Here is a 22974-nt window from a genome sequence, read left to right as displayed (position 1 = left end):
AAAGGACGAAGCACCAAAGTTTCAAAGAATTAGAATACAGAAAGAAAAAGCATAAAAGAAAGTGTACTTACGTCGTGAGGAAGCAGGCTCAATGGTACACAAATGGCAGGATGGATATGACAGCGAAGTCAATGGGTTTCCAAATTGGGTAATCCGGCGTGACAGTATACCGGAAAGCGTAACCAGTCTGGGGCCGCGGAAATGGGTTGGTTATCCGCACTCGGACCTGAACTAGGCCGATTAGGGTTATCATCGACATCGGGTTCCCGATCAGATGGACCCCACAGACTTTGTTTCCCCGCCATTTGCCCCCCGCGAATGTCATGGCGCCGCTATAGGATCATATCTGCTGTAGGTAAGTGCGATGACTCGTAGAGCGTAGAGCAGGTTTGCAGTTCTCGTCCTCCTGTCCACTGCATTCTCTTCCGTCCACTTCCATCCGCCCAATTGGACCACAACAGTAAACATGTCCCTAGCCACGGTTCGCTGCATCCATCCATCCATCTTAACCCTGAAAATCTTACTAATGATCATGCCAGACTGAAGATGGCGACACAAGACCAACGCTCAAAACACCACTGCCCAATCCTTCCCTACAGGTCACAGCAGACCACAACCTGAAGCAAGTCGATGCGCCCGTGTATGCGCCCGCCAAAGGCGAGGTCCTCCTTCACATCAAGGCAACTGGTGTGTGCGGGTACGTCCCCGCTCTCCTCCCATACAGCCTACTGGTATCCCTTGTACGATGAACCACGCGCGCTAACAGGGAATATCTACACACAGTTCCGATATTCACTTCTGGAAAACCGGCCGGATAGGACCGCACGTGATAAAAGGGGACTGTATCCTCGGCCACGAAGCCGCAGGTGTAGTCCTCGCATGTGGCGAGGGCGTCACTACCCTCGTTCCAGGTCCGTTCTTCGATTACAATTCCCCACTCCTCCACTTCCCATCCATCCCCACGTACTCACCGATCCAGGCGACCGCATAGCCCTCGAACCCGGCGTCCCCTGCACACAATGCTTCCTCTGCCAATCCGGGCGCTACAATCTCTGCTCCGCCGTACAATTCTCCGGCGTCTATCCCACACACGGCACCATCCAGCGCTATAAAACGCATCCGGCAAAGTGGTGCCATAAGCTGCCACCCAACGTCTCTTTTGCAGAGGGTGCGCTGCTCGAACCCTTGTCCGTCGTCATACACGGCATTGCATCTGCCAGGCTGTCACTGGGTCGGCCCGTAGTAATCTGCGGCGCTGGACCGATCGGGCTACTTGCGCTTGCTGCTGCGCGGGCGAGCGGTGCGCATCCACTCGTGATTACGGATTTGGAGGCGCATAGGCTGGCGTTTGCAAAGGACTATGTGCCATCGGTTTTGCCATATCTGGTGGATCGGAGCGTGAGTGCAGAGGAGAATGCGAGGCGGATTAGGGAGTTGTTTGGTGTTGGGGAGGATGGGAGTGAGCATGGGGCGCCGGAGACGGTGTTAGAGTGTACTGGGGTGGAGAGTAGCGTGGTTACTGCGTGTTATACTGTGAGGCGAGGGGGGACGGTCATGGTGATTGGGGTGGGCAATGAGGTGATGAATAATTTGCCCTTTATGCATCTTTCCGATGGTGAGGTGAGTGGCTTCCTCCCCAATCTCCTCTGCTTTTCCCTTGTTGCTTGTCGTTTTCCTTTGAATCCCCCACAGCTATCCGTTCTCAGGTTGAATATCATTTTTGTATCGAACTTGACGTTTTGTGATCCAGATTGATCTCCGCTTTATAAACCGCTACCGCGACACCTGGCCTGCAGGTCTCCAGTGTCTCGCCGGCGGTATCCTAGACGTCACTCCGCTAGTCAGCCACACGTTTCCTTTGGAAAAAGCGGTCGACGCACTGCATACTTGTAGCGATTTGAGTAATGGGAGCATCAAAGTGCAGATCGTGGATGACGTGGATGATGTCCTTTGAGAGCTTCTCGAAACGGGCAAGTTTGGGGAATCCGTACTCGTAATGCTTAGTCGTGCTGCAAAGTGGAGGAAGAACAGATAAAGCAGCCGCAAAACGACGGAGGGAAACTGTGCGTGGGCGAGTATAGAGGTACAATACTGTAGTGTAATGTATGTTTGATTCGTCTTTGTGTTAGCCTGGCTCGACCTCAATCCCTAATTGCTAACACGCCATATCGAATAATCTTCTCAATCTCTGCTATTCATCACGAGGACATTGACAGTTCCTAGCCAAAAAGAGATAATTCGTCCATGGCTCTAATAGTCGATCGGTGCCTATGGACCCGTGTGCATGTCCAACACAAAAGAAAATTGAGTAGCCTGGATAAAAGATGCACCATATCCCAATAGCACCTTCGCATGCTGGAATAAGAAACCGACGGTTGACTCGATATGAGGTCACACTCCCGACGCGCCCTTTGAATGCCACTACCATGTAGGAAGAATATATACAAGCAAACGGAAGTTTGGAAAAAAAGAGGTAAAGGAGAACAAAGTAAAAAGATTCTACCGGGTATTGAATCGTGGTGGAAGAAAAGAGATTGGGTTACGAAAGTGAAAGAAAAGGCCGCTTTTGGGGGTCGTCGGCCTCGCGGTAGCTGGGAACCCAGGCCTCCTGGGCAGGTCATCGAACAGCCAATGCCATCTGTATAGTAGTATTACTACTGCTGCGGCAAGGATTTCAAGTTCAAGCTAGATTTTTCGTCGAACAGTAAATTTGCGCTCCATGGTGGCCGCTGGAAGCGCTTCCGCAAATCGATCGCGAGCTAGACGTGTTCATTAGTTTTTCATGCAAGGATTTTTGAACACTGGAAAGACTCACTCTCTGCCGAGTCGAATTGGATCAGGATGTCGTCGTGTTCACCTGGATACTCAATCTCGTCCAGGCAGACAAAGCGTCGTTTAACACCTGACCAGCCAGTCAAACGCCCTTCTTCCTTTTGCATTTTGCCTTCACCTCGTCTCTCCTCGACAGGAAGGGCGAATTTGGCGTCAACAAGCTTTAGACCAAATTTGCCTCCTTTGTCGCACTTTTCAAACGTGTCCATGGTACGCAATTGAAAGTTCATGGCATCAGCGTGGGAAAAGTCTTCAAAAAAGGCTAGGAGTTGAACGATGTTGTCCTGTTGTACAACTTGGATGCGAATGTTGTTGGCTGTCCATTGCTTGTAGATGGGTACAACCATGCGGCGGCGCGAGATGGAGAAAGTGAGCGCAAGGCTAACGTTACATTAGTTTAGATCGTGGACAAGCTCCTCGCAGTGAAAAGGGTGCGTACCCGTCAAATTTGACAGCAAAGCCAGTCACAGCAAGCTGGAATGTGTGCAAGTCTTGAAAAGAGTTGAATTTCAGCCGCCGTATCGTCGATGCTGTGTTGAGCGTCTTGATCAGCTCGGCCAGCGCGTCGGGCACGTCACGATCCGTTCTGCTGCCATCAATAGCCACCGTGACATCTTGTTGTGGTTCACGCAAAAGCGTCAATTCGGCAGCTCCATCGTTTGGAAGGCGCACGAGTAGCTCGCCCGAACCTATGAATCATCAGCGCTTGAAGCATGGACCCAACCATATGATCTTCCTCTTACCCAAATTCATACGGTCCGAAATGATACCTGCAGTGTGTCTACAGACAATCCTCAAGCTCTCGCTCTTGACGGTGGGAGCAGACTCCAGTCCAGCAGCTTCCGGATCTACATTCAGAACCTTTGCCTCTTGCCATTGCATCTTTTCGAGTACACGGCTGCCCTTTTGGCTGAAACCCTCGGCCTGATCCGCGCTCTCGATGGAAAACCCTTTGAGCGGTACCTGAGCAAAGGCCATTTCGCCCTCGTTTACGTTCATGGATGTGAATGTACCAAACAGATGATTGCGGTCCTTGCCTTCATGGAAAACTAGATGGTAGGTGCATAACCTGGCGCGTTTGTCTGGTGACTCTTCGCGGAAATGGAACCGAATCGCTGGAGCCTGGTCGGATTCGGTGACATATTCAAAGTTCATGGGCTCCTGTTTCGTGCCTAATTCGTGATTCACCAGGCTGACTTGCTTGTATTGTTGCGCCGTCACCAACACCATGCGGTATCCTCGATGTAGTTTCCTCTTGCCAGTGCCCTCGCTGCTTCGTTCAATCTTCTGGAAAACGAGGAGCTTGCAGCCTGGAACGCGCTCGGCAGGGAAGGCTGATGGATTGGCCGGATCTCTGTAGCTGGCTTCCCGCAAGTAGAGCTTACACGCAAATCGCTCGTCTCGTCGTTCTCGCAGGTCCATCTCCACTCGATTGGTATGATCCACGATAGACCAGAGGCTGCGCATGTCGCCTTCGCTAAGCTCGAGAGTGAGCGCGAAGCCGTGGCGCAGCTGGACGCTAATCTTGCGTGATTGTTTATTCCAATTGACATCCTTCCACGTGATATCCGACCCATGACCCACAACGAGGTTGATGAGATTGTTCTGACTGCAAATGGCCAGCTTGACCTGATATTGGTCCCTTGGACGAAGTATGGTGATGACGGCCGACATGGGAACCCGGTCTGTATTGGGGTCATCGGTGGCGAGGTAGGCGTTTACAAACATTCTGAAATAGCAGAAATCGGCCTTTGTGTCTGCAAGGGGTATGTATTGCGAGAGGCTGATATGGGGTGGTCCAGCACCCTTTTGGCCCGGAACAGTAGGGTGGAGCCTGGTAGTCAGGACGCTCGCCGCGTCGGGCGCAAAAGTGGGATACTCTACCCAGACAGACTGGTCTTGGCCCTGTATCAGAGCTTGTGTTGGGGGCATGCTGTTATGCTTTTTCATCGAGCCTACAAGCAGCTTGAGGTAATGAGTGATTGCAGTTTGTATTTCGAATGCGTCTGCGCTTGCCGCGTCTCCAGCCTGCCTCGCCGCCTGACCACCGGCTTCCGATCCGCGACCTCCATAGCTCTGCAAGGCAGGATGATCTGGCAAGACCTCGTTTAGGATCCACCACACCTTGGCGAGATCAACATGAGGCTGGGTCAAGCGCTCTTGGTTCGCATCGCCTCCCTGTGCTTGACTTCTGATCAAGCTTTCCATGCCTGCGCGACCTTTAAGAAACCACCAGGTGGCCACGCGAATCCATTCAGAGGGAGAGTGGCTATATACACGACCTCCCAGCTGGGCCGTCAGTTTAAAGATGCCTCGCATATGCGTCACGCGCTCTGCAAAATCCCTGTAGGCAGCATCGTTTTGCAATTTTGTGTCTGAGCGCGACAGAGGGGCTGACGAGTGCGAATTGACTTCGGACCTAGACCTCGAAGCGAGGGGACTACCATGAGTGACTGCGGGTACATGTTGGCTTTGTGCATGGGCCAGATGTGGTAGCTGCTGTGGCTGTGGCTGCGGTTGTGGCTGCGGTTGTGGCGGTTGTGGCTGTGAATGGGGTGGTGGTAGTGCTTGATACTGCGATTGTGGCTGTTGCTGAGTTTGGATGGGTGGAAAGTACGATGGCCGTTGCTCAGATCGGCTGGACATGTTGGGAGCGTGTCCTTGAGCAAAGGCCGCAAAGGGGGGCTTGTCTCTATTGTTGGATGGGATGCGCTGTGGGGGCGCGGCGGCGTTGGCTGTGGACGGAAGATCATTGTGCACGGCAGGTGAAGCTTGCCCTTGTGAAGGGACCGAGGGAGCAGAGTATTGGGATGAAGCCGACGACGCTGGTCGTGCATCTGCATCCGTGACAACGTGCGCAGGTTGCATGGGCCGTCGTCCAGGAGAGGGTCCACGGGCCCTGGATCGAAAAGGGTCGCTGTCGGCTTCTAGCGAGCGCATTGGCGAGGCTCGTGGAGGGTCAACGTAGGCAGCTTGTGGTGGCGAGCGACTGGCGTTGGGTGTTGCATAGGTCGAGGCAGGACTTGCGGTATGGGGTGGGTCTGTGGAAAGGGACGAGCTCGAGTCGGAATCGCGTTTGGTGCCCGAAGCGGCTCGCTGTGCTGCCTCTTGCAAAGCTCGCCCTTCCTCTGATCTCATCCTCTGCTTGACCCTCGCCGCGAAAGAGTTGTCCTCGGCGGGCTCGCTCTGCAGAAAGCGGTCGGCCAAGGCGTCATGGCCGTCAAGTGGGGACACGCCCTCCTGTTCCACAACGCTCATCTCAGGCAACCGCACCGGCACGTCTGGCAGGTCTGGCATAGTAGGCACAGGGGCCGCACTGTCGGCGAGCCCTGGGAAGCCCGTTTGTGTGCGCGATAGGGGCTTCGGCCGTAAGTTCTCATCATCGTCGTCGTCGCCGTCGTTCTTGTCGTTGTCATGCTCCTCTTCCTCCGTTGTCGAGGGCAGAACAGGCGCCATGCGCTGGGCGACGGGCGACAGAGGATCGGAGTCGTGTGAATACGACGAATCAATGCTGGGTCGGCGGGCCTCATCATTGGCCGTGTCGAGGGTTTGCAGGTCGAAGCCAGTGGGCGCTCGTGCAAGGCCTCGAGGGCGCTCGCCTAAACCCATTGGGCCCATGCGTTGCGGGGGCGGGGGAGGAGGCTGCGCGTGCGAGTTGATATGGCCCATTTGCATCTTCTGGCCGAGGGGAGCTGACATCTCGGTCGGGTTGGTGAGGGTGCGGGTGAGGCTGTTGCGCTGCTCTGTCTGCGAGGGCGTGCGGCCCATGCCGTTGGTCTGCACGCCGACATTGGCGTCGTCTTGAGGTTTTGGCGGCGGTGGTAGTAGGCTGCTATCTTCGGCCGCTGCATTGCCCTGTTGTTGTCGCTGCTGCTGTTGCTGCTGCTGCTGCTGCTGCTGTTGCTGCTGTAGTAGTTTCGCTTTCTGCCGCGAGACGATGATGGATGGGTCCTCGCACTCGTCGCCACCGTGGCCTATGATCTCCGGCACAGTGCGCACGAAGCCCACTGTCAGGCCTTTTTTGCGCGTGCCCGTCTTCATGCCACCTGGGCCTGGGCTCTTCGCCACGGCCGCAGCCCCCGCCAGTATCTCCTGGGCGCCCGGCCATCGCTGCGCCCTCGCAACATCTATGCGCGGCCGGCTCGTAAAGGCGGCGATGGCCTCTCTCTGTTGCTGGGCGCGGTCGGTCGAGGGTTTGAGGAAGGCATCGAGGTCGTCTGGATCTTGGGTTTTGGCTGGCTTGGACGGTGTAGCTTCGTCGCCCGTCTTATCGAAGATCTTGGTCCGCCAGCGGCTTGTCTTGGAGAAGAGTTTACTCGTGTTTTCCTGGGCGTCGACCATGGTGGTGCTGCCGGCAGACCACAGAGGGGGGGAGAGGGAGGCAATGGGGGAGGTGGAGGGGGTGGGGAGATGTTTGTGTGTTGTTCGTCTTTGGGCCGCCTTCGTTGCTGGGCGGGCTCGAGGGGAGGAATGCTCGCGTGCCTATGCCTGCCCTGCCTGTCTGGCCTGGCTGGCTGCCTGACAAGCCCTTGGGGGAGACGGAGAAGGGGGCGGGGAGTGGTTTGGGCTAGTTTGTTTCAGTGGCTAGGAGGTGGGTGCAGCGGAAGCGATCTGGGTGTTCACAGCATCCAGTTCCTTCTGAGGTCCTACTCTACTACCGGTACTACGACTTGGTCCATCCACCACATCAGCATCAAGGTCGATTGAGGAGGGTAGTGGCAAAGGTATTGGCAGCAAAGGCGTGTGGGCTTGCGAGCTTCGGCGCTTCGGCCTTGTTTCATTACATGTACACGAACGGTCGTACGTTGGGCCTGGCGCAGCTGAGGTCAACCGCCGTTGGGAGGTGGGTTGTGCCCCCCGTCGTCTTTGCGGCGGTGGATGATGAATTGCCAACTCACAATGGGCCACACGCGTGGGAAAAGGGAAACAGACAGCAGGCGGCAGATGACAGCCGAAGACGACAGGGGAAAAAGACATGGTCGTTTGCTCTCGAAGCTTCACGGCAACCCTAACCTACCTACCTAAGAGTACCTATCTACGAGTACCTACTTGTTGCATGTCTCTCGTGTTCGCATCCACCCACACCGACCTGGCACCGTTGTCAGTCCAGCCGAAGCCCAACGCAAATCCCATCCTCCGCCCACCCCAAGCACACACGGACGTCCCAACACAACACCAAGGCCTACGGGGGTTACTAGACATCATGGCATGTACCTACCTACCTGACTGCCGTACTGTCAGCAGCATATACCGGTACAGTCTTGCTGGATTGACTCGACAATCGATGAGCAATGCAATCTATCTTCCCCAGACTAGCCCGTGTACATGGTTCTCGTTGGTTGGGTACCTAACCTACTCTACCCACCCACCACCCAATGCTTGTCTTCAACTCGACCGTACCCGTACCGACTTGGTGTACGGTATCTACCCAAGCCCCCCAAACCTAAAGCGCCGCAGCAGGCCCTCAGCTTAGCGCTGACCAGCAAAGGTACCGATTTAGGCCCTTTGTCTCTTGCCCGCACACAACGAAGACATGATGTTGTGGAACCGAGTAGGTATCAAATCATGATGAGCGAGGATGGTGGGGACGACTATCAGATTGTGAGGATGATGATGGATGGTTCCATGGGAGAAGGGGCAGCAACCCCCCATCTTGCACACACCACCTTGGTACACCATGCACTGCATGTACACTCTTCGCAGTCCTACGCGAGTTCAGAGACAACTGCACTTGCTTCTGTGGCACAAATGAAAACAGAAAGACAAACCATGCAGTACCTAGAGAGAGAGAGGGGGGGTAGACGCGGCAGTATACCGTACCTAGCTGGTCGACGGCACTATTTGCATGAGAGCCAATGTGCTGCATGCACATCTATAATCTTGTGGTCGCCCACACTGCATACACAGCATCTATACCATATGCCTAGAGTCCTCGAGCTAGTCCCATTTGGTCGCATCTCAGATCGTGCCTGCCGGAGCTGCACATCAGACGGGAAGGTGCAGCCACCCCGCCAGCATTGCACGCCTGCGGAATCGCCTCCGAGCGCTGTACCAAAGGCTGAATGTACAACAAGGTGCAACAGTGCAGAGCGTGGGCAGATGAGAAGACGGCGGATTCCAGTGAGTCTTGCTTGTATCGTAAGAAGACGTGTGGCTGCCAAGCTACCTACTCATGCGCTCGGGTAGTTTGAGTATCATGTGATTTGCCACTGCTACATCCTGGCTGTTTTGATGGCACAAGACAAGTAACGTGATCCTCAAACTAGCCGAGATAGCTAGTACAGCCAGGTGTCTACCTTTCCAATCCTATGGTGCAAAGGGGGCAGCCACTCCGTCATCTCGGTTCGTGGATCTAATCTACCGGTACTGTGTGCACAGCAATAGGCACTCACTCCAAAGAGCACATTTGTCCCATTCACTCAGTCAGACCAAGACATATTAGGTACCACGGTATTAACCGCCTCAACACGCTTACTATCCAACGGCCAGGGCGATATCTGGTCTGCCGGCATCCAAGTCGCAGCACCCCGGATAGGAGTGTTGGGGAATGCGGAGAGCTAGATGGGTTTTCCCAAGCCCAAGCCCTCTCGACGCCGCCATTTCTGCGCCTAGCCCTGCTCGACTTTCTACCTGCCTACCTACCTGCCTACCTACCTACCTACCACCTATACTACCTACTACAGGGACACAAGCGACTCCTCTGCCCTGCCCAACCGCCCAGCTCGGCCCAGCCCCTCGTGCTCCTTGACGACAACGACAACGACAACGACAACGACTACGACAACGACGACTCAAGACGCCCAACAACGTCGTCCTCGGCGTTGAGAATCGCATCGACTACTCTCACCTCCTAGAAACCTGGCAAGTCAACTGCGACGGGAACGACGAGCTTGGCACAGTGGGTCCAAGGCAACCTGCGTTGGCCGGAACGTTGCATAGGAGTACACTCAGTACAACACCGACCACACCACCGCCTTCCAACCGTAACTTCGCAGTGACGACCTCAAGCCTCGACGATACCCTACACCCGTCTGCCATTTTTAGTATCGCATGCAGACCAGTACAGCATCGTCGCGCGCCACCAGCATGGCTTCCTCGTAGCCCCGAGGAACAACGCACCTGCCGCCGCACATTAACCCTGGCAGCGCACACACGCACACGCACACGAACATACACCAATCCACACCCACACCCACACCCACACCCACACCCGATTCCAGAACGGGAGAACGTCTTGATTAGGCACCCGGCGTGTCGAAATGGCAACATCCGCCCCGGGCCCATACACGCTGCTGGAGGAATCATTCCGAGCCTCGCCATCCCTCCGCCATTCTTCCAAGCATCTTCCGCGTCACCACCAAGACGCCCGTCCCTACTCACGCACCGCCGCACCACTCAAGCGCGATCTCTCCTACACCACCAACACCACAGACAATGACTTCGAGTCTGTCCCCAGCCGGCAACCCACTCCACTAGTATCGCCAGGCGTCCTGGGTCGAGCGGAGAGTGGCCTGCCCCCGACACCTCCCACCCTTTCGCAAGACGGCGGAAATTCTGCCCAAACGTCAGAGCAGTCGCCGCACGCTGACAGCGTAGTGAACGCACTCATGACGAAGACAGGTACTCCAGTGAACGCCCGCAGTCCGCCGACGCCCGATCCCAGCCCGCCACGCACGAATGCCTCGTCTCAGCCATCACAGCCCGCCGCTGAACGTCCGCCCATGCTGACCTATCCCTCGTCACGGGCCGAGTCGTTCCGCACCGCGCGCGAAGACCTCTCCTCCAACCCAGATAGCGGATCGGAAACGCCCGTGGGGGGTGACCGTCTGAGCACTGTACAGGAACATCGAGGGCTGGGACTGGCTTTTGAGCTTGAGGAGGATCAAGTCACTCCCACCAACAGGAAAGAGCCGTATTTTGAGCCAGCGCTGGATGCGGATACCACGGCTGGCGCTGAAGAGAACAACGAGTCTCCTGTACAAGAGCAGATTCCAGATCGAGAATGGAACACAGACCTAATGCGGAACGTGACAATCCGCAGAAAACGCAACTCCAAATCATCGCCACAAAAGGAGTACAAACCGTCGCCAATCAAGGCATACGAACCGTCATCAGTAAAGGAGTACAAGCCATCGCCACAAAAGGACTCCGGATCCACGCCCACGAGAGAGCCTGGGGTGAATTCGTCTCTGATAAAGGGTCCAAAACCATCGCTACAAAAGGAGCCTGTCCCGAAACCACAACAGGAGGATCCCGTGACTTCATCGCCAGTAAAAGCACCCAGATCATCTCGGCGGCGCGGAGATTCGGCATCATCGTTACAAGAGGATGCACCCTACTCCCCACGCAAGACCGCCCGGCCCGCCGTTGTTGTAGTCGAGACTGCCTCACCCACCTCAAGCACGCGGACACGGCGGACGTCTGCTCTACGCGAACGCATCGAGGTCGGCAACAATAGTCCTGTTACTCCTTCCATGGAGAACTTTGCGCAATCGATTGGTTGGCCAATTGAGAGCAAAGACACGGCAGGACAGTCACCTCGCGACGCTAGCAGCAAACGCATGTCAACCTCGTCGACAACCTCGACTATGGTCGAAGCCATGGTCATTGTCACACCACCGCGACGCCATCAGACGTTGCGCCATTCTGGCAAGAACATGGCATACAGGAGGGATTTGACTTCGCCTGCAGAATTCGGCTCGGACACGCATTCCAATCGCAATTCTCTGATTCTCAACGAGGTTCCACTGCATCGTCTAGTTCACAAGCGGCTCAGCGTTGCCGATCAACAAAAGAGGATCAGCACCGACTCAGGTCCCATGGCCTCTGAGCGTCCATTGGGCCCAGAACGCAACATGTCTCCAGCCTTGTCAATGCGAAGCACCAGGACCATTGACAGCTCGCGACACACACTTGCACACCAGGAGTCTGTTCGTCGAGTCTTGCAACCTGCTGCAGACATACTCAGCAGATCGAACACAATCGGCCGCCCACAGTCTTCTAACACAAGCAGCCACAGGCGCAATACTTCTGCGCCTGAGTCTGCTCGAAGGGTATCAGTGCACCCAGGTCCTAGGAACTTCTCACAGCTATCTCCGCCTCCACCCACCCCACCGATAGAGGAACCCATACCAATCGAACTATCCCAACCGAAGCGGCCTGTCACACCTACCCTGTCACCCAGACCGCATCTTTCGACACCCGCATCACGAAAGCAGGACCGGAGCCGACGGCCAACCTCTGAGAGCAAAATTGCAGTCGTAACCAACAGAACTCTGCCAGACCTTCCCATCCGGAAAACCAACAGATCGACCGCGCCGGACGCGGTCATGGATACTGCCGCGCACGTGGAGGAAAGGCGTGGTGTGCCCTCTGGCCTGGGGGACAGAGTTCGACGACTTGTTGCCGACCACGAAGTCACGGAGGAGTCCACGCTCATTCCCATCACAGGCCATTTCCCTGTATCCCCTGAACATTTGCATGACTTCTCGCCGCTCCAGGATCTCTCACCACCTATGCGCCGAGGCTCTCGTTCTCTGAGAGGCCGCTCTGGCGAACGCCGATGGAGCATGCATAGCCAAGACCGGTCGTCTGTGTCGCCAGACTTCCCGATGCGCCCTAACCTGGATCGCGTCTCAACAGAGGAGATGTCCCGACGAAGCCACGAATGGCGCCGACGCTCTGTAGACAATGGCCGGGTCAGCTTCGACTTGTCTACGGTGCATAGCGAGGAACATGCCGACGCACGCCATCTCTACGCACAAGGCACACCCTTCTCGCAGATGTCTGATACACTCGAAGTCAGCGAGGCTACTGCAGTCAGCATTTATCCTCATAATAACCACTCGCTCTTAGTTGTACAACAAGTTCCTCGAAGCAACTCGTTACCACTGGATCAGCCCCTACTTGCAGCCGATGCGCATCTGTCTACCGAAGATCCTCGTGACCTACAAGCGAGTCCTACGCCGCCATTTGTTGATGCCCGCGAGGGACACGAGGAGATGCTTGAGCAACCCCTGCAACCGACCCTTACCATCGAACCCTCTACGCCGCCGATGAACCAAGATGCGTCGCAGGCAGACGCTGTAGACACTCCTCTTCTGAATCCACGACCCCCGCCGGAGCCTCCCGTGATCATGTTCATACCCCCCACACCCGCTGAAGAGCTCGAACGTGAGCTTGTCCCTGGTCCACCCAAACGCTCCGACTCTCACCCTCAACGCCGCTCCAGACTTGTTCAGCGTGCGCGTCGTTACTCTGACCATCTCATTACGCCTCTTTTGGCCCGTGCATCTATCAATCGACGTCGTCATGCAGTCAGCGGCACCCACGCACAGTCTCGTCGGATTCCTCGTGTTCCTAATATAGATGATGATAACGGCACCCTCCATCCCTTCTGGCGACCACGTGGTTTCTGGGATGGCTTCGAAGACAGTGATGATGATAGCGATGAGGATCATACTCTTCCCACTGGCGGAGATACCAGCGATGTCGAAGACGATGAACCACCTGCACCCCCAAGACGGGCGTCGACTTTTGGGAGGAAGCTCACCAGTGGCCTTCGCGGACCTGGCGGCTTCTTAATTGGTAATTCTCTGGGTGTTGAACGCCATGGAACCAACAAGCGTCGTCATCATATCACACTGCCGCCCCATTTTTACAAATCACCTCAAAGCTCGAACCATCCTTCGTCGCCCAAGGCGCTTGGCAAGGCTCCAACAAAGCATTTCGGCACTCATGAAGGTGGTGGCATCTCAAAGCGTCGGTCTAGTAACAGCCTCCGCTCAAATGTGTCCTATGAAGCACCTGGGCGACGGGCCTCATGGCGCCAAGGTCGCAGTCTACCAGGTATCAGGAAATATGAAGTCCAATACATTGGCCTAAGCGGTGTAAAGGAGAATTTCAAAGAGCGGAGAGCAGAGAAAAGACGGAACAAACTTCGTAAAAGCATTGGATCAAGATATTACGTGGATCCGGTGGGCTCGATGAGCACTTGATATGCGCTCTTTGAAGTATACTTCATGTGCAAGTGTCGCGATCCTAGGGTCATGATTCTCGTATCTTTTCCAGCGATAGGATTCTTCTGCGTATGCTTTACATATACCCACCAACGTCTAATTTAGCTTATATATATTTTAATACCCTTATACTACTACTACGAGGCACTATCATAATGCATGAAAATAACCTATTGACACGTATACACTGTGGCTCTAACTAGTACTACTAACATAGGGCTACGTTATATAAGAGGCTAAGCCTAAGGGTGGATGCTACAAGAATAAGATAAATACGGTACCTCTTCTATCTAGGCTCTATACTTGGGGTAACTACAGTGTGCATCGGATCCCCGGCCGTGCGGTCACCGACACTTTGCCAATGAAATTGGAAATTGCACAGGCTGAGGTCTGCTATGTTTGCATTTCCGGCGCGGGCGTCGAGGGACAATTATCACCGAAGGAAGAAGCTACTGTGTGCACAGTAACTGATACTGTTTCCATGTCTAACGCGAACATTGCGACTTATGACATTTTGCACGCAGAGTGGCTGACAAAGCGTTTTGCAACGACTCTAGATTGATTCTTCTTTCATCAGAGATTATGGAGACAACCTGGCCTTCTCTCTGGAAGTCCTCCTCTCAATCACACCGGTAGGCACAATCTGAACCCATGTATTTCCAATTCATTCTATAAAGATGACTCAAGTCCACTCGACTATTAGCTAATCATATCGTCCTGAGACCTGAGATAGCGATCGTACTGCTTTATGAACTCGTTCTTGAAAGCACGCGAATTATTCACAACAAGTTTCAAATGCGATTTCGTCAACTTTGCTTTTGCTTTGCCATACTGTGCGTCAGCGCGAGATAGCACCAAGGCGGTTGTGACAATATTGCGAATTTGCCGGCCATCAAATCCAATGGGATAGACATCTTCCTTGAGCCATTCAAGAATTTTCTCGTAATCTTTGACAAGACCCTGTTCGTTTAGTGGTTCAAGGAAGCCTTTGAAAATCTTCTCCATCTGCGGTTTCTTCAGTGTTTCATATTGAACTGACAGATGAATGCGGGAAGGGATTGCCACATCAAATTGGGCGATCTGGTTTGTGGTGAGGAACATGATGCCCTGATAGTACTCGAGGACACGGAGGAAGACGGAAACAAGAGCGTTTTTGTCTGTGGAGGTGCCTGCACCTGTCTTTCGACTTTCGAGGAATACGTCTGCCTCATCACTGGATTCTTGTCAGCAACGTCTACCGATATTTCTGCAGCGCCACCCCTTACATGAGAAGGATTGCCTGCCATTTGGTGGCTAGAGAAAATATCTTGGACAGATTGGCCTCAACATGGCGTGCCTTGGTTCCAACATCAGCAACGCTAATGGAGAAGAGAGGCTTGCGAGTGGCGACGGCGATTGTCTCGGCCGTAGATGTTTTCCCAACCCCTGGTGGTCCTAGTGACGTAAGTAAGATAAGACCAGTGAAGAACATGACTTGGTTGGGAAAGGAGTTATCTCATACCATAGAGAAGAATCACCAAGCCTTTGCCCTTGCCGGGTACAATGTCATTCACTTCAAGTTTTTTGTAGGCCTCATACTTTTTATTCACATTCCGCTGAGAATCATCCGAAGAGAAGGAATTGTGACTGCGTACTAGATTGAAGAGGAGTTGTTTGGTCTCGTCGTCGGCGAGCTGGAGTCGAGAGTTCCACGCGTTATCTGGGTCATCTGGAGGAATATCTTGAATAGACGAGATCTGTAGTTGAGCCCATTGCTTATGGGCGAGAATGTAGCCCAGGGTACGAGGTGGACAAAGCATGTACATCTCGTCGTCCCAGTCTTCTGAATGGCTCATACTGTCAAATTCCGTCCTGTATTTCTTGGCTAATCCATCGTTGTTCTTACAGTCTGCGCATGTGCAGTTCCAATCGTCGTGGCTGGGTTCAAGTGTACCATTTCGAGCAACTGGGGGTCCGTATTGGAAGTATGAAAGTGGATCGACCATGATCCTACTGTTTACCTGTTTCGAAATTTAGCAGAATTCTCATGCACATTTGTATATCCCTACATGTGTTGATTTCGCATGTACGACCCTTGTGAGCTCAGAGGGTGGTGCACGATGACCTCTGCGCCTTAACAAACCCAACGACTCGAAAAACGAATTCTGTGACTGCGTGTCTGAGTTTTCCTGAACACAAGTTAGTCGGGCTCAGTATTCAACGGATGAGTTCGAATTACGTCATCGTTTTGTAGCCCGCTGAAGCCCTTTTGTCCAAAGATACAGTCGCCATTGTAATCAAACATCCGAGCGCCCTGATCTGCCTCGGACAGCTTTCTCAACTTCTTTCCACGTTCCAATAATTCATTTTGTATCCTTCCCGTGCTGTACTCCGGATGAAACTCAAAAGGGTAGAAAGGCAGAGTTATGATCTTTTCCTGCCCTTCGTATTGTTCGATCGACAGTGTCAAACAAGTGCGTTCGAATTTGTCTCCCGTCCAGTCAAACGTCCAGGCATCCAGTTTCCAGATGTTCGTGTCCTCATAAAACGGCCAAGTTCTCAAGTTGTCTCTCACAACGAACAGTTGGTCTTGGTTTTGGAAAGGCTTCCCATAAACCAAACATCCTGGAGGAAATATAGTCCACAGATTGTCATACTGGACAGTGCGTTCCTCGGTGTTTACCTTTCGCCCTTTGAAATATCTGTCCAATTTTGGATCACCCGAAGACCCACCAGAGATGATGCCTAGAAGGAGACCCAGGTCTTCTCGAGCCTGTTTCTCGAATGAGTCGTCTGTTGGTTCGACCACAACCTTCTCAAGAGTATCCCATGCAAAAACGATAGCTTCGAATGGTGACGGGATTGTCAGTGGTCCACCCCGGAACATATGATATGGATAGTCACCCAGATGTTTCTTCAGTAGATCCCATAGATGAGGGTTGACGATATCGATCTCAGATTTGGGGTCATGGTCACTGAACCTCTCAGGTATCATTTTCCGCAAGATGAAAGCTCGTTTGCTAGTGTCTTCTGATTCTGTACCAGAAGCTCTTGTTTCTTCAACTTCATTTTGTTCCCCCGTTTCTCGATTGATCGTTTTCTTGATAATTTGCACCCGAGAGTTGGGGCCGGTCTCTTCACTTGCATTGCTCGCCTTTTTCCCTCCACTTTCCTGATCATGCTGCTGTCGAATTCAGTCTTGATTTAAGAACAAACCGGTTGGGCTCCTATTCTTACCTCAGGCTTTCCTTCTTGAATTCCAACTGTTTTGGTTGGTGTGAGCGGAGGCTCTTGTACCGACTTGGTTTTCTTCTCAAGTTCCTGAACCTGCTGCTCCAAAGCATTTAGCTTCTCGAGCAACGTCTAGAGATTGTTAGCTAACTTAAGCTTGTTACTAATAGGCGTTCTTCAATTACAGTTACTGAGTGATCAACTGGTAAGGTCATGATGAGGAGTATCTCGTTTCCTTAACCTTATCCTCGAGATGCAAAGTCACAATCGTAGCCAGGTTTCGAAGCACGAAAAGAAACGGATCAGCCAGATTTTCTTGTAGTAAATGTCATATAGTATGATAGCCTACACTCTAGTAACTGATGAAGACCTTTTCTCAAGGCAGGCAGTTCCACGTTTCCACATATGTAAAGAATCCGCAACTGGCCCCCAACAAGGCATTACCTGTGCGTATGCACGGTGAAATCACAGGCACAATCTCATGATATTTGCCTTGCTACATCGCCCGCCAAATTATGTTGAGAAGCATCATAAGCAGCCACAACATGGTCAGATTACGAAGGGGTGATTTATCAGCTCTGCGCAATTGGTTTATCCCCCATTTTCGCAGTGTCTTCGCAAGCTATTTCCTAGAGTCAACTGCATGCTGTGGAATTGCCCACCAGAATAGTGTTCTTGGCAATAACAATGTACACAAAAGCCGTGTGGTGGCTGGTATGCAAGGCAGATGATTGGGTAAGAGCAATATTCCGGTGAGGCACAATCCGTTTTCACAGACACGGTGACTTTGCGTGCCGGGATTGTGTTCTGTTCCAGCTTGATGGCTGCAACTGTTTTATTAATCGAGTTGTATCTTGTTCGGTAGGTATCTTGAACGGGTGTTAGCCGGTGATTTACAGTTCTTTTTTTCAATGAGTGACGATACATATGATCCTTACCGAAGAGTTCAAAGAAGGCCGGCAGCTACGATGCATCAGATTCGGCTAGTCTGATGTAATTGCTGTGTCGCATGGATGCAAATACAACGTAAGCAGGAATTTTGCCGTCCAATAACAGGACACCGCATACCTGCAGCATCCTGCTTTGGCCAGGCGAATCTATTGGAATGTCTGACAGCCTTCATATATGCCATTGCAACCTAAACAGGGGTGTCCACTGCCAGTTCGTGGATGGACAACAGCTTCTAGGTTACAGCCTTGATGTCCATCATATACTCAAAACAACCAGATCCAGTTGAGATACCCTCTAGCTCATAGAGTGAAATAAACCTTTCTTTTTTTCATTTGAGACAGAGCTAAGAAAATGTCGGATTCCAAAATTTCTCCGAATCTAAGCAAGAGGTTTACAGATCGTGATCTGTACGTACTTTGATAGGAGACCGGTTGGACGTAACTCATCAGCCTCGCAGGGCCAAACTGCAACTATCAGATCACGAACAGAAGGAACTAAGAGATTTTTTCAAAAAGAAACGCAATCTTCCAGAGCACCAATTCGCTGCTCTAAATCTTGACAGTGTCGCGGCCTTCAACATCTTCTGGAATGATACCGCGAAAGCGCAAGCGACGTTTGAGTCACAACATGAACATGGCGCAAAGAAAAGGATGAGAAATGTCCAAGACTTTGGAGAGACTGCTGCGGACATGATGCGACAGCTTGAACCTATCGTGCAGGTTATAAAGGACTTTGGAGCTCCTTTCGGTGGTATGGCAGTAGGCACAATCGCCCTCTTCTTCACTGTGACACAACCCGCTTCCCTGTTTGAGAAATGAAGCTGAAAACAAACAGATCGCACAAACCAAGGCTTCTATTGAGCGACAAGTTGCCGAAACATTGCACCAGATTAGACATAGGATTCCAGGATTTCGGGTGTATGAACGCATTTACAATGATGATCATGAGCTGGATCAGCAGCTGCAATCTCAGATCGTGACCGCGTACGATACCTTTATACAATTTTGTATAGCATCGACCAAATACTATTCCAGAAGAGGCATGGGTTCGTACACCGTGCTAGATTTAACACCACTCAAACTTACTCTTTCAGGTCGTTGGCTTCGAGCATTCATCGGCCCGGCTACTTCTATAGTCGAACAGGCATCCAGAGTGCAAATTTGTATTGTTGATGTGCGACAGACGACCGAGGAACTTCTGAACAAGAGTGTAGATACTATCAAACATGATAACAAAGGTGAGTACTCTTAAGTCAGGAACTAAAGCATTTCTGCACCCACCATACTAACCATGGGAAAAGAGCTTCGGAAGCAGATTCAACGTGAGTGGATCCAGACTTTGAAAGCGTACTTTAATGATTACCAAGACAGAATTGCAAGATAATCACGACAGCGACCGTCTAAACCACGTCCAAAGCTTTTTGTCTCTTGAGACATCTTCTCGAGAGCTCGATTGGGCGACATTGGAAAAATATCAGCGTGAGCTAGACTTACATTTCGAAGACTGGATCTATGTCGAGTTGATGACGAAGTCTAAACTTGCTGCCTTCGAAAACGACCCTGCAATACAAGCGTGGCAACATTCATGCCACTCCCAAATGCTACTTTTAGTAGGATACAACGACAGATCCTATTACGACTCGATTCAATGCTGGTTGTCTCCGGTCGCACTGCACATCATAAGGCACATTAGAAGCATCGGCGAAGCAGATGCATATACGTTCCAACTCATCGGACAACGGGAACCCAGAAGTTTTCAGCACATTTTATCGACTATTATATTTCAATTATTGAAGCAGAACTACCAGTTACTACGGAATCAAGAGCATTACGCTGGACTCTTTGCAGAACTTCAAACGTACCAGAAACTATTCGAGCTGTCGAGGCAAAGCGGAGATGGCCAGGATAATCACCGCCTTAGGGCTAGTGAATCTCTCCAGAAAGTCGCATTCATGATCCTGAACCTGTTTTCGCCAGAAAAAACTATATGGATCGTGCTGGATCGTGTCGATCGGTGTAGATCCTATCCAAGAAGTGCGGACGGAAAGAAATTGTTGAAGTCTCTGGTGCAATTGATGGAAAAGGCTACCGTCAAGGTCCGCGTTCTGGCTGTCATCAATGGGTATGACTGGCCGGTGGATAATCAAGTCGATGAGTTAGGATGTTCGCAACCCGAGCGCATATGTTGTATGAGAATAGAGCAAGGCCAACTTGTCGATCGGACAACATAAAGAGTCTCTGGGAAGTAGGGTACCGTACATGAAACATAAATTAGTAGCCTTAGAAATAGAATATTCTAACACCTAGGCTACTATTACGAACCTATAGTAAGGAGTTTTTTGAAATTCTTGTTCACAATCGAATAGCGTTCTTGTAGGCCATGTAGACTAATACCTATAGAAAATCTTTTATAATATAAGAAACCCCTTTACTTCCCTTACTACTTAGGAGCTATAACTCTCCCTTTCTCTTTCTATTCTATTTAGTATCCCCTTAGTACATATTTCCTTTATTTCTTGGATAGGGTTAAGACTATCTTCTATCTCTTCTTCTTACATTCTTATTCTCCTTATATATTAACTAGAGTATACGCGTTTATATTAATATTCTTAAGCTTACTTACTACATTATGTTACCTTACTACGCTATGTCCTATAAAGTACCTTATAATTGCTTATACCTATTATTTATCTTATAGTACTTTTAAGAACTTTTATATTTATACTTACTAAAGTAGAAGTTAGATACTATATGTTAAGTATATTAGGAAAGTGTCAGGACACAGGGCTCCGCCAACCCTACTAACCTAAGTATAGGCTAGAGTGGCCCAAGCTAGGCAGATTACGTGATTATAGGCAGTATAAATACCTATAAGAATTAATATAGACAGTATTAATTTGTTTAATATTTAATTAACACCTATTATCCTAATCTACTACTAAACCTCTATCCCACACTATAATGTCTTATAGAAAGGTTTAGAAATTAAAAATATACTAACTGTAATAAGGCTAGGCTATAATAAAAATAGCTAGCGCTTACTAGACGTCTAGGCTAGACTAGAATAAGATCCCTAGGGCTAGTGCTAGGGTCTAGCACTATTATCTTTATATATATATATTATACTATATATTAGGACATAGTGTCTATTCCTACTACGCTAAACAACTAAAAAGGTGCGTATAATCTATAAATCTAGATTATTCACGAATAGAATAGTATATATAGGCGCAGGGCACGCCATACCCTATAGTCCTACTATGCGCGCACGCTATGGCCTAATACTATACAAGAAAGACTTAGCTTAAGTATTCTTAATTGTATCTTTTGCTATTTAGTACAAATAGGGAAATAACGTAGTATTTATTTTATAGGCAGGGCGCCTAACCTAATACAATTATAGTACGCTTTAATATGTAGAATATATATTAAATAAATTGTAGGGTTAATAAGGTACTATATAAGTGTTAAATTAGGTAATTAGTAAGCTTAGGAATAATTTAGAAGATAGATTATTAGATTACATCTACTATAATAGGACTTATATAAATAGAGCTTTAGCTACTAAACTAATAGGGAGAGTAACCTATTTAAACAAGGAGAAGGAGGAGGGCTTAGATAAGGTGGTAGATATAGTGTTTAACTTGGTTTAAAAGAGGAATTAAGGAGAAGAAATTTCTATTAATGTGCCGTGGTATAGGATGTATAGGAGAAAAACAAGGCTTAGCCTAAAAAGTTAGGCAGATTGAATAGTATAAAGGTATAAAGGATTAGAGGATAGGATAGGTATAACTCCTATAGACTTTACTAAAACTCTATAATATTATCTTTTTACTTATATTTCTGCATTAAACCTATATCCTCTGCTATAGGATTACTACTATTAAACCTTGCCCCTCCTACTTCTCCTTATTTAAATAGGTTACTCTCCCTAATAGTTTAAATAGCAAAGCCTAAGGGGAACTTATCTTATCTTAGTAAAGGGGAGGGCCTAGTAGCATGTAACTAAGAGGACGTTTCTCTAAGTATAAGGAGGGTAGAGAAAAGTTAAAAAATAGGTAGTGTTAATAATTAATATTATTAAGGTAAAAATAGTAGGCCTATATTAGGACGTGGCTAACGCGTGTTAGTAGGAATAGAGTAACAACACTAAGAGGCTAACTAGAAAACATTAGAAACACTAGAATAACTAGAATAACTAGAACTAGAACAACTAGAACTAGAATAACTAGAACTAGAATAACTAGAACTAGAACAACTAGAATAACTAGAACTAGAACAACTAGAATAACTGAACTAGAACAACTAGAATAACTAGAACTAGAACAACTAGAATAACTAGAACTAGAATAACTAGAATAACTAGAACTAGAATAACTAGAACTAGAACAACTAGAACTAGAATAACTAGAACTAGAATAACTAGAACTATTAGAATAATTAGAACTATAAGAAGTATTAGCAATACTAGAAGTGCTAGAATACCTAGAATATTACTACTAATAGAAAAGCTATAGCAAAGGCTATAGGATAGTGTGCACTATTAGCAGGAAAATAGGGCTAGGCTAAAGTTACTAATATAATAAGAATCTACTAAAAATAAAAATATAGTCTATAAAAGTAAGAGATAGGAAAGGGGGGAAGTAATATAAGTAAGTAGATACTAACTTATCTAATAATTTTAATTAATATTACTAGTTTATACACCTCCTTTAATATTTATAGAAGCCTACTACCTTAACTAAGCCTATCCTTTTTACTAGGAATAATACCTAGAGAAAGTAATATTACCCTAGGGTTAACTAAAATAGAAACCTCTAGACCCCTAAGAAGAGTCCTTATCTCTATAAGGCCTAGGAAAACTAACTTTTAGTTCTAAGGAAGGGAGATTATAGAGTTCCTAGATAACTATAACTACTAGGTAGAAAATAGGGGGCTAGATAAAGTAGATTAGCTAAAAATTC

At 49.8% G+C, this 22974-nt stretch overlaps 7 protein-coding genes across 7 annotated transcripts; 4 read left to right on the top strand and 3 right to left on the bottom strand.

Moving 5' to 3' along the window:
* Positions 1–73: 73 nt before the first annotated feature.
* On the top strand, positions 74–2088 carry IAQ61_010573 (uncharacterized protein). The gene is made up of 5 exons (XM_003834536.2): positions 74–481; positions 540–697; positions 784–911; positions 980–1620; positions 1751–2088. Exons 1-5 carry the CDS (start codon positions 467–469, stop codon positions 1952–1954), a joined length of 1146 nt encoding a protein of 381 aa, XP_003834584.2. The 5' UTR covers positions 74–466; the 3' UTR covers positions 1955–2088.
* On the bottom strand, positions 2089–7232 carry IAQ61_010572 (uncharacterized protein). The gene is made up of 4 exons (XM_003834535.2): positions 3576–7232; positions 3272–3521; positions 2816–3213; positions 2089–2759 (listed from the first exon to the last, which is right to left on the bottom strand). The coding sequence occupies exons 1-4, from the start codon at positions 7171–7173 to the stop codon at positions 2686–2688; spliced, it is 4320 nt and encodes a 1439-aa protein (XP_003834583.2). The 5' UTR covers positions 7174–7232; the 3' UTR covers positions 2089–2685.
* Positions 7233–7416: 184 nt separating this feature from the next.
* IAQ61_010571 (uncharacterized protein) lies at positions 7417–7809 on the bottom strand (the record flags this gene model as incomplete). The annotated part of the gene is made up of 1 exon (XM_066098839.1): positions 7417–7809. One exon carries the CDS (start codon positions 7807–7809, stop codon positions 7417–7419), a length of 393 nt encoding a protein of 130 aa, XP_065950997.1.
* A 348-nt stretch (positions 7810–8157) lies between these two features.
* IAQ61_010570 (uncharacterized protein) lies at positions 8158–9686 on the top strand (the record flags this gene model as incomplete). Its single annotated transcript, XM_066098838.1, has 2 exons — positions 8158–8629; positions 9322–9686. 2 exons carry the CDS (start codon positions 8158–8160, stop codon positions 9684–9686), a joined length of 837 nt encoding a protein of 278 aa, XP_065950996.1.
* A 405-nt stretch (positions 9687–10091) lies between these two features.
* Positions 10092–13829, top strand: IAQ61_010569 (uncharacterized protein; the record flags this gene model as incomplete). The annotated part of the gene is made up of 1 exon (XM_003834533.2): positions 10092–13829. The coding sequence occupies one exon, from the start codon at positions 10092–10094 to the stop codon at positions 13827–13829; it is 3738 nt and encodes a 1245-aa protein (XP_003834581.2).
* Positions 13830–14369: 540 nt separating this feature from the next.
* Positions 14370–17499, bottom strand: IAQ61_010568 (uncharacterized protein). Its single transcript, XM_066098837.1, has 7 exons — positions 17246–17499; positions 17067–17192; positions 16069–17013; positions 15899–16018; positions 15352–15850; positions 15116–15284; positions 14370–15063 (listed from the first exon to the last, which is right to left on the bottom strand). Exons 1-7 carry the CDS (start codon positions 17273–17275, stop codon positions 14550–14552), a joined length of 2403 nt encoding a protein of 800 aa, XP_065950995.1. The 5' UTR covers positions 17276–17499; the 3' UTR covers positions 14370–14549.
* Positions 17500–18019: 520 nt separating this feature from the next.
* IAQ61_010567 (uncharacterized protein) lies at positions 18020–20437 on the top strand. The gene is made up of 6 exons (XM_066098836.1): positions 18020–18418; positions 18469–18796; positions 18846–19056; positions 19105–19248; positions 19312–19332; positions 19382–20437. Exons 1-6 carry the CDS (start codon positions 18363–18365, stop codon positions 20239–20241), a joined length of 1620 nt encoding a protein of 539 aa, XP_065950994.1. The 5' UTR covers positions 18020–18362; the 3' UTR covers positions 20242–20437.
* Positions 20438–22974: the final 2537 nt, after the last annotated feature.

Source organism: Plenodomus lingam, assembly GCF_022343315.1.
Source record: "Plenodomus lingam strain CAN1 chromosome Unknown contig_9, whole genome shotgun sequence".
Classification (NCBI taxonomy): Eukaryota; Fungi; Ascomycota; class Dothideomycetes; order Pleosporales; family Leptosphaeriaceae; genus Plenodomus; species Plenodomus lingam.
The sequence above is the reverse complement of the archived record's forward strand: the minus strand, read 5'-3'. Positions and strand labels throughout refer to the sequence as shown.

Excerpts from the sequence above, each read along its gene's own strand:
- IAQ61_010568 (XM_066098837.1), bottom strand. The coding sequence starts at position 17,275 with ATGACCTTACCAGTTGATCACTCAGTAACT. Across the intron at positions 17,193-17,245 it reads CAGTTGATCACTCAGTAACT|ACGTTGCTCGAGAAGCTAAA; the intron begins GTAATTGAAGAA and ends AACAATCTCTAG. Across the intron at positions 16,019-16,068 it reads GCGGGCTACAAAACGATGAC|GAAAACTCAGACACGCAGTC; the intron begins GTAATTCGAACT and ends ACTTGTGTTCAG.
- IAQ61_010573 (XM_003834536.2), top strand. Across the intron at positions 698-783 it reads AAGGCAACTGGTGTGTGCGG|TTCCGATATTCACTTCTGGA; the intron begins GTACGTCCCCGC and ends ATCTACACACAG. Across the intron at positions 1,621-1,750 it reads TGCATCTTTCCGATGGTGAG|ATTGATCTCCGCTTTATAAA; the intron begins GTGAGTGGCTTC and ends TTTGTGATCCAG.
- IAQ61_010572 (XM_003834535.2), bottom strand. The coding sequence starts at position 7,173 with ATGGTCGACGCCCAGGAAAACACGAGTAAACTCTTCTCCAAGACAAGC. Across the intron at positions 3,522-3,575 it reads TTCGGACCGTATGAATTTGG|GTTCGGGCGAGCTACTCGTG; the intron begins GTAAGAGGAAGA and ends GATGATTCATAG. Across the intron at positions 2,760-2,815 it reads CCAATTCGACTCGGCAGAGA|CTCGCGATCGATTTGCGGAA; the intron begins GTGAGTCTTTCC and ends GAACACGTCTAG.
- IAQ61_010567 (XM_066098836.1), top strand. The coding sequence starts at position 18,363 with ATGTCGGATTCCAAAATTTCTCCGAATCTAAGCAAGAGGTTTACAGAT. Across the intron at positions 19,249-19,311 it reads TATCAAACATGATAACAAAG|AGCTTCGGAAGCAGATTCAA; the intron begins GTGAGTACTCTT and ends CCATGGGAAAAG. Across the intron at positions 19,333-19,381 it reads GCTTCGGAAGCAGATTCAAC|AATTGCAAGATAATCACGAC; the intron begins GTGAGTGGATCC and ends TTACCAAGACAG.